Source organism: Mirounga leonina, unplaced genomic scaffold, assembly GCF_011800145.1.
Source record: "Mirounga leonina isolate KUSES-001 unplaced genomic scaffold, KU_Mleo_1.0 Mir_91, whole genome shotgun sequence".
Taxonomy (NCBI): Eukaryota; Metazoa; Chordata; class Mammalia; order Carnivora; family Phocidae; genus Mirounga; species Mirounga leonina.
In genome coordinates, this window is record NW_023270839.1 from 13,044,766 (window position 1) to 13,057,908 (window position 13,143).

Here is a 13,143-nt window from a genome sequence, read left to right on the forward strand (position 1 = left end):
GGCCAACAGACACATGAAAAAGTGCTCAATATCGCTCAGCATCAGGTAAATCCAAATCAAAACCTCAATGAGATACCACCTCACACCAGTCAGAATGGCTAAAATTAATAAGTCAGGAAACGACAGATGTTGGCGGGGATGCGGAGAAAGGGGAACCCTCCTACACTGTTGGTGGGAATGCAAGCTGGTGCAGCCACTCTGGAAAACTGTATGGAGGTTCCTCAAAAAGTTGAAAATAGAGCTACCATATGATCCAGCAATTGCACTACTGGGTATTTACCCCAAAGATACAAAAGTAGGGATCCAAAGGGGTACGTGCACCCCGATGTTTATAGCAGCAATGTCCACAATAGCCAAACTGTGGAAAGAGCCAAGATGTCCATCGACAGATGAATGGATAAAGAAGATGTGGTATATATATACAATGGAATATTATGCAGCCATCAAAAGGAATGAGATCTTGCCATTTGCAACGACGTGGATGGAACTGGAGGGTATTATGTTGAGTGAAATAAGTCAAACAGAGAAAGAATGTATCATATGATCTCACTGATATGAGGGATTCTTAATTGCAGGAAACAAACTGAGTTTTGTTGGAGTGGGGGTTGGGGTGGGAGGGATGGGGTGACTGGGTGATAGACACTGGGGAGGGTATGTGCTCTGGTAAGCGCTGTGAATTGTGCAAGACTGTTGAATCTCAGATCTGTACCTCTGAAACAAATAATGCAGTATATGTTAAGAAAAAAAAAGAAGAAGAAGAAGGTAGCGGGAGGGGAAGAATGAAGCGGGGGAAATCGGAGGGGTGGACGAACCATGAGAGATGATGGACTCTGAAAAACAAACTGAGGGTTCTAGAGGGGAGGGGGGTGGGAGGATGGGTTGGCCTGGTGGTGGGTATTGAGGAGGGCACGTTCTGCATGGAGCACTGTGTGTTATGCACAAACAATGAATCATGGAACACTTCATCTAGAACTAATGATGTAATGTATGGGGATTAACATAAGAATAAAAAAAATATCAAAAGGTAAAGATAGAGAATATTAAAAGCAGCAAGAAAAAAAGCTACTAGTTACATACAAGGGAACCCCCGCCCCCCCCATAAGACTATCAGCTGATTTTTCAGCAGAAAATTTGCAGGCCAGAAGAAGGTTTATAATCTACTCAAAGTGCTGAAAGGGAAACAAAACAAAACAAAACTTCCAACCAAGAATAATCTACCTAGCAAAATTATCATTCAGAATTGAAGGAGAGATGATGAGTTTTCCAGACAAGAAAGACTAAAGGAGTTTACCAGCACTAAACTGGCCTTATAGGAAATTTTAAAGGGACTTCTTCAGGATATAAAGAAAGGGCACTATCTAATAACTAGAACACATATGCAAGTAAAAATCTAATGGGTTAAGGCAAATAAATAGTAAAGATAGTAAATTAACCACTTATAAAATCAGCTTAAAGGCTAAAGAGCAAAAGTAGAAAAATTAACTATAATTGCAATAGTCAGTTAAGGGATATACAAAATTAAAAGATGTACAATATAATATTAAAAACATAAAATGTGGGGGAGGGATTGTAGCTTTTAGAATGCATTCAAATTAAAGTTGCTATCAACTTAAAAGAGACTGCTATATATAGACTGTTATGTATATATGAAACTCAACCAAAAACAACCAAAAACCAAAAACTAAAAACCTATAGTAGATACACAAAAAATAATAAGAAAGGAATCTAAACATAATGCTAAAAAAAGGCATTAAACCAAAAGGGAAGACAGCAAGAAAAGAAGAAATTAACAGAGAGAAACAACAAAAAGACAGGAAACTTAACAAAATGACAATATGTTATATACCTATCAATAATTACTTTAAATATAAATGGACCACATTTTCCAATCAAAAGACACAGCGTGACTGAATGAATTTATTAAAAAAAAAAAAAAAAGAGGAAATCACAAGACTCATCTCTTTTGCCTAAAAGAGACTATTTTTTTTTTTTAAAGATATTATTTATTTGACAAAGAGAGACACAGTGAGAGAGGGAACACAAGCAGGAGGAGTGGGAGAGGGAGAAGCAGGCTTCCCACGGAGCAGGGAGCCCGATGCAGGGCTCAATCCCAGGACCCTGGAATCATGACCTGAGCCAAAGGCAGACACTTAATGACTGAGCCACCCAGGCGCCCCAAGAGACTAACTTTAGATCTAAGGACACACACACAATGAAAATCAAGGGATGGAAAAGATATTCCATGCAAATGGAAACAAAAAGAAAAGTGGTATTGCTATACTTGTATCTGACAAAATAGACTTTAAAACAAAGACAGTAACAAAAGACAAAGAGCATCATACAGTGAGAAAAGGGTCAATCCAAAAAGATGATGTAAGTATTTGTGTGCCAACAGAGAAGCACCTAATTATATAAATATTACCAGATCAAATATTGCCAGATCAAAAGGAGAAATTAACAGCAATACAATAATAGTAGAGAACTTTAATACCCCTACTTATATCAATAAATAGATCATCCAGAGAGAAAAATCAACAAGGAAACATCAGTCTTAAATGACACATAAGACCAGATGGACTTGATATTTTATACAGAACATCCCATCCAAAAGCAGCAGAATACACACATTCTTCTCAAGTGCACACAGAACATTCTCCAGGATAGATCTCATATTAGGCCACAAAAAATGCAATAAATTTAAGAAGTCTGAAATAATATCAGGCATATTCTCTGACCACAACAGTATGAAAACTAGAAATCAATTACAAGAAGAAAACTGGAAAAATCACAAGTATGTGGAGATTAAACAACACGCTACTGAACTAATAGGTCAATAAAGAAATCAAAGGGGAAGTCAAAAAATACCTTGAGACAAATGAAAATGGAAATGCAACAATCTGATTTCTATGGGATGCAGCAAAGGCAGTTATTAGAGGGTAGTTCATAGCAATACGGGCCTACCTCAAGAAACAAGACAAATCTCAAATAGACCATCTAACTTAACATCTAAAGAACTAGGAAAAGAATAAACAAAGTCCAAAGTTAGAAGTAAGGGAACAACACAGAGTAGAGCAGAAATAAATGAAATAGAGATTAAAAAGACAAAAGAGAAGATCAATGAAATTAAGAGCTGGTTCTTAGAAAATATAAAATTGACAAAACTTTAGCTAGAGTCAGCAAGAAAATAAGAGGACTTCAAATAAATAAAATCAGAAATGAAAGAGGACATGTTACAACTGATACCACATAAATACAAAGGACCATTGGTGTTACTAAGAACGATTATATGCCAACAAATTGGGCAATGTAGAAGAAATGGATGCTTTTAGAAACATACAGTCTTCCAACACTAAATCACGAAGAAATTGAAAATCTGAAGAGACTGATAACTAGTAAGGAGATTGAATCAGGAATCAAAAAACCTCCCAACAAACAAAAGTCCAGGACCAAATGGTTTCACTGGTGAATTCTACCAAACATTCAAAAAAGATTTTATACCTACCCTTCTCAAACTCCTCCAAAAAAACTTAAGAACAGTTTCAAACTCATTTTACAAGGCCACCTTTTCCCTGATAACAAACCAGAGTAGAATACCACAAAACAAGAAAATAACAGGCCAAATATCCCTAATGAACACAGATGCAAAAATCCTCAACAAAATATTAGCCAAATGAATTCAACAATGCATTAACAGGAACATACACCATGATCAAGTGGGATTTACTCCAGGGTAGTAAGACAGTTCAACATCTGCAAATCAATTAACATGAGGCACCACATTAACAAATGAAGGCTAAAAATCATATGATCACCTCAATAGATGCAGAAAAAGCATTTAACAAAATTTGGCATCCATTTATAATAAAAATTCTCAGCAAAATGGATGTAGAGGGAATGTACCTCAACATAATAAAGGCTATGTATGACAAGACTTCAGCTAACATCATACTCAATAGTGAGAAGTTGAAAGCTTTTCCTCTAAGACTGGAATGAGACAATGACACCCATTCTCATCACTTCTTTAAAAAATATTTTATTTATTTGAGAGAGAAAGAGAGAGCATGAGCAGATAGAGGGGCAGAGACAGAGAATCTCAAGCAGACTCTGCACTGAGCACAGGGCCTGACATGGGGCTCGATCCCACAACCCATGAGATCATGACTTGAGCCGAAACCAAGAGTTGGATACTTAACCAACTGAGCCACCCAGGCACCCCGCCACTCTCATCGCCTTTATTCAACATAGTACTGGAAGCCCTGGTCACAGCAATTCAGCAAGAAAAAACAGTCCACATTAGGAAGAAGTAAAACTGTCACTATTTGCAGATGACATGATACTATATATAGAAAACCCTACAGACTCCATAAAAAAACTATTAGAACTAATGAATGAATTCAGAAAAGTTGCAGGATACAAAATCACTATATAGAAGTCTGTCACATTTTTGTACACTAATGACAAACCGCCAAAAAGAGAAATTAAGAAAACAATTCCATTTACAATTGCATCAAAAAGAATAAAATGCCTAGGAATAAATCTAACCAAGGACGTAAAAGTCCTGCAAACTGAAAACTATAAAGATACTGGTGAAGGAAACTGAAGAGGACACAAATAAATGGAAAGATATTCCATGCTCATGGGTTGGAAGAATTAACATTGTTAAGATGTCCATACTAAACCAAAGCAATCTATAGATTCAATGCATTACCTATCAAAATTCCCATGACATTTTTCACAGAACCACACCAAATAATTTTAAAACTTATATGGAACTACAAAAGACCCTGAATGGCCAAACCAATCCTGAGAAAGAAGAATAAACAAGGCGGTGTCAAACTCCTTGACTTCAAACTGTATTACAGAGCTATAATAATCAAAACAATATGGTATTGGCATAAAAACAGACACATAGAGCAGCGGAAAAGAACAGTGAGTCCACAAATAAACCCATACATATATGGCCAATTACTTTACTACAAAGGAGCCAAGAATGTACATTGCGGAAAGGATAGTCTCTTCAATAATGGTGTTGAGAAAGCTGGACAGTCACTTTCGAAAGAATAAAACTACATATACCATATACAAAATGAATTCAAAATAGATTAAAGACTTGAATAAATTAGAACTCAAAATAGGTGAAAGACTTGAAACCATAACAATTCTAGAAGAAAACATAGATGGTAAGTTCTTTGACATTGGTCTTGGCGTTGAATTTTTGGATTTGACTCCAAAAGCAAAAATAAGCAAATGGGACTACACCTATCTAAAAAGCTTCTACATAGCAAAAGAAACTATCTACAAAATGAAAAAGGAACCTACTGAATAGAAGATTTGCAAATCATACATCCAATAAGGGGTTAATAGCCAAAATATATAAAGAACTTACACAACTTGAGAGCAAAAACAAAAACAAAAAACCAAACAATCCAAATAAAAACAGAGGATCTAAACAGGTATTTTTCCAAAGAAGACATAGAGGTGACCAACAGGCACATGAAAAAATGTTAAACATCACGAATTATCAGAGAATCAAATCAAAACCACAACGACCACTTCACACTGGCCAGAATGGCAATTATTAATAAGATTAAAAAAATGACAAGAGTTGGAGAGGATGTGGAGAAAAGGGAATCCTCCTACACTACTAGTGGAAATGTAAATTGATACAGCTAATATGGAAAACAGTACAGAGGTTACTAAAAAAATTAAAACTAGCACTACCATATGATCCAGCAATTCCACCTCTGGGTATTCATCCAAAGAAAACAAAAATGCTAATTCAAAAAGATATATGCAACTCCTCTTCTGTAATCAAAACCATCGCCATATGCCATCACATTTTGGCTTACAGGTCTGAACCCAATCCACACATCAGACTGGCTTGCTTCCATGTACTTGCATTATTATTACATAACTATCTATTCCTGGTCTCAGTAGGAAGTAAAGATATAGCCAAAGTCACCTAAAAACCTTTCAGTTTATCCTCATCTCAGACTTACAATGGATCTTTAAATGTATTAATTTTAAAGAATATTGATACAACTGAATTTATATATTTAAAGAACTCTGAGCTTCTCAGCAAAAAACCTCCTGATGTTAGCACAATAATTAAAACATTTTACTGACTGGGATGCCTGGGTGGCTCAGTGGGTTGAACATCTGACTCTTGTTTTTAGCTCCTGTCAGTCTCAGTCTCGAGCCCCCTGTCGGGCTCGGTGCTCAGTGGAGAGTCTGCTTGGGATTCTCTCTCTCCCTCTCCCAATCCCCCCCCTGCCCCCACTGCTCACGTGCTTGTGCTCTCACTCTTTCTCTCTCTAGAATAAATAAATAAATCTTAAAACAACACCACCACCAACAACAACATTATACTGACTTCAAAAACCTAGAAAACAATTTTCCTTTAAGGCTCCATTTAGTCCTAACCACAAAATAACTTGTATTAATGGGATCTACATTGCAACAATGGTTTGAGATCAAATAAAATCAAAAGACTCTACTCTTGCCTGAAGCACCTCAATTAACATGCCACAAAAGTTCCTACTACAAATTTAAAGAGACGGTTTTGTGAATTTTATGACAAGTTCACATTATCCCCATTGATGGGAATAAATTCCTTTCCAGACTACCCACTGAAAACCCAGTGCCATGAATTCACTCTAACCAGTTTCTTACTGGAGTCCTCTCTACCAGTCATTCCTCATTAGGGTTCCTTTTACAACATCCTTGGTGGGGGGGGGGGGTTGGGGAAGGAAGTCAATCAATGAAACATTCAATAATCACCAACTTCCTGCTGACTTTAAATCAAGATTAGCTAAACCTTTCCCATCTACTAACCCACAGCCATCTATTCTCTTCCACTACAATTACTATAATTTCAGCTGATTTTCCAGCTTTTACTTCATAATATTTTAATTCCATTTACTATTGAATTTTTTCTAACCGTATTCTAAGTAAATGTCTCCATACATTCTGAGGTATAATTTAGAGATACACTTTGTTTATCATCTTACCCATCCTGCCAGTGAACCATGAGCACATGGAAGATTATACATTAATGATTCAGTACAAAGTAACTATAATAATTCAAGTAGAAAAGCTTAAGACAAGATCAAAACTCCAGGGAGGGAAATTATATCATTGTATGTATTATATATTATATAAACTTCTGCCTTTTAAATACCAAGACCTCCCAGACAGAAAGCTTAAAAAACCGACTTGGCTGATTAGCCACAAGCAATAAGGGAATTTTTTTCCTTTGATAACAGAACATAAGCCTACAACAAAATTCTGCTTCTTCTTTTATAATATAGAAGTTACAGTATAGTTCCCACTCACCCTTAGTCAAAGAGTTTTCTCTTTATTATTTAAAGTCAGAAAAAGGAGGTCATTTTCCAAACACCTTATTTCTAAAATGCTATTATTATTCGTCATTGAAATCCTAGTGCAAAATCCTAGAGTATGTGTTAACCTCTATAAGACCCGTTTTCTATTTCTTCCTATAAAATATTTCTAACCTCTATCTTCCCACTTCACTTCCAGCATTACTTGGGTCTTAACTGTGAAGGAAAGAAAATTCAAATATCTGACTGAAATAATTGCTTGCTCTTCCAGGCCTAATTCTGGTTAGGTCATTATTCATCTGCCCACCAGTAACTGAGTGAATGCCTACTAGAGGCACAGAGCTGTCCCAAGTGCTGAGGTGCAATTAAAGAAACATAGAAGATATGACCTTCCTTTCAAGAATCTTATAAGCAATCTATTTGGGGATAAAAATCAAAGACAAAATAAAGAGACAACAACTGTAAAATGATATAAAAACAAAAATTCAACAGACTGGCAGCCTTGAGGAAGGAAGGAAGAAAGAAAGAAAAAAGGGACATATTTAGCGCTAGCTTCAGATTCAACTAAATGTACTGGATGCTTACTTCATGCCAGGAACTCTAATTAGTGTTTTCACATATACTACTCATTTAATTCATCCTAAAATAACAATAGAGCAAAAGCATGGTCTTGAAAAAAGCTGAGTAAAGGGGATGATAAAAAGATCTTACTAGAAGAGCCATGTGGAGAAGCAGTTTAAATAAAGTGAGACAAGTGTTAATCTCTCCCTATTATACTTTAACAGTTAATATCTATAGTTATATGGGTGTAAAAGAAGAGTATAAAAGGCAAATTGGTGAATATTTTTCTTTTTAAAAAAATTCTAATTGGGAAAAAAGTACACCCAGGTGTGGTGATAGATGTTAACTATACTTATTATGGTAATCATTTCACAATATATACAAATACCAAATCATTATGTTGTACAGCTAAAACTCATATAATGCTATGTGTCAATCAGATCTCAAAAAAATAAAGAAATTGTTGAAGGTTGAATCCTAACATCCAGAGTTCAAAATGTGATCTTATTGGGAACTAGGGTCATTGCATATGTAATTAGTTAAAATGAGATCATTAGGGTGGACTCTTAATCCAATATGACTCATGTCCTTATCCACAGAGGAAACTTGGACACAGAGAAGGACACAGGGAAAAATTTCTGATGAGGGAAATTTCACTGGGAAGAAAAGTGAAAAACACAGCTAAAATGAGATCTGTGAATTATCTGTGGATGTCCTTGTTATCACAGGCAAATAAAAAGTGGAAATGTGTTGCTTTATGCCTCTCTCAAGTCTTACATGTTTAGCTTACATCTAAGATGGATCATTTATCAATGTATGTCTTATTTCCCAAGTTCCTAGAGGTTGTGTCTTATCTACCTGTATGTTGGTTACAACACTTGGAAATGTGGAACAGCTGTACACTCTGAAGTAAGGAGATTCAAGGGTTCAAGTCTCAGCTCTGCAAGTTTATTCTAGCTATTTACCTTGGACAAATTTATAAAACTAGGAGTCTCAGTATCCTTGTCTAATAAAACTCTCTAGGAGTTCTTATGAAGAATAAAGGATATGCAATTAAAAACATTTAGCATAGAACCCAGCATCTAATTAGGTGCTAAATATATATTAGTTCCATTTTTGTCTTTGCATTCTGCACACAATAGAACACAATTATGAAGTTGAGAGTTCCAGTCATTTAGAGAATTTCCAAATAAAGGTATACACTTACCTTGGTTTTCAGCTGGTCTCAGATTTGCTAAAGCAACAATCTGATGCCCAGCAGCAATGCACTGCATCATATTGTAACAGCTATCCTTTCCACCACTAAAAAAGAAATAAAAAGATAAATATCAGGTTACTGACCATTATTAAACATACAATCATTAGATATCAAAATATATTTATTCAACTTTTCCAAATACTTGAGGGACTGCTATACAGTTAAAATACAAAAAAACCACATGTAATTTCCATAGCATAAGCAAATTGAGCAAATGAATCTGAATGCCTGAGGTTGCTACTCATAAAAAGCTTATGAAATTATGTGCCATTTTAACAAAGAGCATTCTAAACAAAATATGGTAACTCTTCGGTTTATAATAGTGCCTTTCCTTTATATACAAAGTGCTTTGAAAATTAAAAAAATGATTTCGTTTTTATATTATATATATTCCTTAGATGAAATTCTCTATGGAAAAGTAGAAAAAAAATTTATTCTGTTCTACTACTGTAAGAAATCTATTATAAGAAATCTAACAAATGGCCACCATCACCAACGAAAGGCTCAAATTAAAGATTTGAGATCCAATCTAATGACAAAGTTTGATGTACTTGGTGGGTTCACATTCTGTAGAGACAGAAAACAAATTGCTGAAGTTAAATATCAGTACAATCAGTACGTTAGCCATCACTGTATATATGATGGCAGGATAAGGCTTGAGTCTTAGAGCGAATAAACAGATTGAAAGGAACTTCTAAATTCTAGGACCAAATCCCCTGAGGGCAGGGGCAAATCACTTCATCAAGACAAGTAGTTTCATCTATAACAAGGTTGAATGGCAACCTTTATTTTGGTTTAAAATCTATTGTTTCTCACTAAACATATTTCTTCCTTCATTATCATTGCCTCTCTTTTTCCCCCTCCTTTTCCATTCTTTCTAATCTTTGCCTAAAATCTGCAAGTGTACCTCCAGGCAATAGTCAGATATACTTACAGCCCAAGAAACTTTTAAAAAGAGACTGCTTTTCCTAGAAGCTGGCCCTTTTGCTTTGTATTTTAGTTCCCAACATTTATCTGCCTCTACTACATCCAATCAGTAACTACCATTCCAGAACTTCTCATGGGGAGATCTCAAGAAGCATAATAATGAAATTATACATCATGCTCCCTTTCCTCAGACTCTGATTGATAGTCCCCTATTACATCTTCCACAACTTCCCCTATTGAACTTCACTGCTCTATTTTCTCAGGACAAAATGATCTAATTCTTTAGAATATTTAGAATATTAAAGATTAACAGGTATACAACCACAATTCTAATTCTTCAGAATATTAAAGACTAAAGGATATACATCCACAATCAGAACTTAGCTTTATAATTCATTTGAAAATATGCTAAAATTTCAAACATGGTTTTAAAATAGTATTTCCCAGGGGCGCCTGGGTGACTCAGTTGGTTAAGTGTCTGCCTCTGGCTCAGGTCATGATCCCAGGGTCTTGGAATCAAGCCCTGCATCGGGCTCCCTGCTCAGCAGGGAGTCTGCTTCTCTCTCTCTCTCTCAAATAAATAAATAAAATTTAAAAAAAAAACAAAATAACCCACAGTATTTCCCAAACTGTGTTTTATGGAACACTAGTGTCCAACAAAGACTGTAAGAACAAAAGGTCTGGGAAATGCTGAGTAACTTACTCACCTCTCAGAACATTACGAAGTACATAAGCACGTTAGGTGAGAAATCCTATAAAAGACTAGAATTTTAGTTCCAAACTCTGGTATACTAAGCAAAGTTACTCAATGTACACGCTTCATTATAAAACTGGAGAATGGTTTAGCTAATTCTCAGTATGTCATTCAACTGTGAAACTGAGTAATTCAATCTTTTGTGTATAAGAATAATGTTCTTTATGTTCTAAAGATATGTGAGAATCTTGATTATTCCTTAGAGCACACAAACATATTCCATCTCTCATTTTAGTACACATACACACACACACACACACGATATATTACAAATAGATTCACTGTACTTAAGTTTAAATTCATATATATTCAAATGTATATTCATATAAATGTATGCATTCATATTCATATATATAAATTATGTTATATATTCATACTTATAGCATTCATTCTCCTAACATTTATACAGATCTTACAATTTAGCAAGAATTTTCCAACATTGCCATTTTTAAGTAATTTGCTTTTTTATCACAAGAGTAATATATGCACATTACTGAATATTTACTGTAATGGATTACAGCAGTCTTCTATCCTTCCTTCCAAGATCTGAATCTTCAGTTGGTGTAACTTACTTCAGTGGTTTAACTTCTGGCAAACTGCATATGATGTGAATTACTCATTTCCCGGACTACTTTTTATTCTTGTCTATTTGATCAAATGAAGACCACAGTGGTCAGAGATTAATCACTTACTTTACAGAAGAAAATTTGCTGAATAACAATAATTATTCTGAGGTTATGGAGTCCTAAAAATGGCATCGAAGTAAAATAAACTGGAATATTCCAGTCACTACAGAAGAGATTAGAATGTGACATCAAGAGTTCTTAATAGGTCACTATTGTTAGCCTGTATCAATTAACTGGGACATTGAACAAAAAAGTTTATGAAATCTTCAATGGGCTTACAAAAGAAAACATGGCTGTGGTGCATCTCATATATTCTATACAGGTCCAAATCTCATCAAATTTTCAAGTACTGCAGTCTAAATTCCCTTTTGAATGGTACTACGTTTACTTCTGCTTCAGTTTACAGATTGCATATGGAAACATTTAAACTGGCCAGTCACGTTATCTTAGGACTTACTTCAGACACCTAACTGTGATGAGCGACTATAGATTTCAAACTTCTTTTGGAAGAGACTATGTTACCATAGGTCAATCTAAAAGCAACTGGATTTAGGATAAAACTGATTAAAATTCCACTTTAACCCCGAGGGAAGAGGCCCTTTTCCTGTACTTGAGCCCCAAGGTAAGACACACCTTTGTCACAAGCTGGTGAGGGAGAGGGGGCCTCCTTAAGTGGGAGGGGGCTGGAGCTATTAACAGCCTCGGGGGTAAAGGCGGACCCGAAGGACCGAGCAGAAAGACTGAAGGAGCTACCGAAGAGGACTAACTGAAGCCGTGGCTCTCCAACGTCACCGTCCATTACACTTCTTAAGAATGCGACCCCGGGCCGTGTCAGAATAATGAAACCAGTGCTCTGGCAGGAGGACCCAGACATGGGTGGGTTTTAAAGTTCCGCCGGTGAATCCAAGTTTGAGGGCCAGAAAATCAGAGAGGCGGGGACGGGGAGACAGGAGCAGCGCCGAGTCCAGCGCCGCGGGTCACGGAGGGCAACGGCCTGAAAACCCCGCCTCTTCCTGTGGCCGGGAGGAGCCGCTGGACCCCCCGACACGCGGTTCCCGCACAAACACTCTCTTTGCCGCGCCGCCGAAAGCGGTAGCTGCAGCTCCCACCAGTCAGCAGGAAAGGATGAGAGGTTGGCAGGGGAGGAGGAAGGCCGCTCCCGCGCCGCGTTACCTGATCAGAGCAGCGACCCGCATGCTGGGCGCAGTGCGCGTGCGTGCGGCGGGCGACGGCGGGAGCCGGGAAGTTGCGGCCGTAGCCGCCGCCGCCGCCGCCGCCCGCCGTGACGCGCCCCGGGGCCTCGCGCGGGTGTTCGCCTCGCCGCCTGTCATTGGCCCGGGGCGGCGACCCTTGCGACTGCCTGCCGGACGCCTGGCCGGGGAGGATGCGCCACATCGGCGCCTGGTCCCTGTGACAGGGACCTCCTGGCCCGGAAAAGAATGATGTTTAGGCACGTCCTGACCACCTAAGTGAGGGCACTGAAGCTGCTCTGGGAAGGGCAGGGTCGGCGTCGCCGAGCCCAAGTGCGGTGGCCGTGGATTTGTTTCGGTAGGAGAATGTTCAAAGTCATTTCTGCCGCAAATTGAAACACTTTGAACGTGCAGAGGGAGAGGAAGTTTGCCTTTACTTCCTTAGCCACCTGCAAAAAAAACTAACTGCACCCTTTAGTGTTTTTTT

At 37.4% G+C, this 13,143-nt stretch overlaps 1 protein-coding gene across 7 annotated transcripts in view; it reads right to left on the reverse strand.

The window, feature by feature from the left end:
- Positions 1-12,728, reverse strand: part of DPH6 (diphthamine biosynthesis 6) — a 234,831-nt gene extending 222,103 nt beyond the window's left edge. For 3 of the 7 annotated variants that reach the window (XR_004677317.1, XM_034994227.1, XM_034994232.1), the window contains exons 1-2: positions 12,640-12,728; positions 9,109-9,203 (exon numbers count right to left, since the gene is read on the reverse strand). Coding sequence is in view for 6 of the 7 variants with exons in the window: in XM_034994227.1 (XP_034850118.1) it covers positions 9,109-9,203; positions 12,640-12,662 (118 nt within the window). In the remaining variant the exon portion in view is untranslated. The other 4 variants (XM_034994228.1, XM_034994230.1, XM_034994229.1 and 1 more) reach the window with 4 other exon arrangements.
- Between the last annotated feature and the right edge of the window lie 415 nt (positions 12,729-13,143).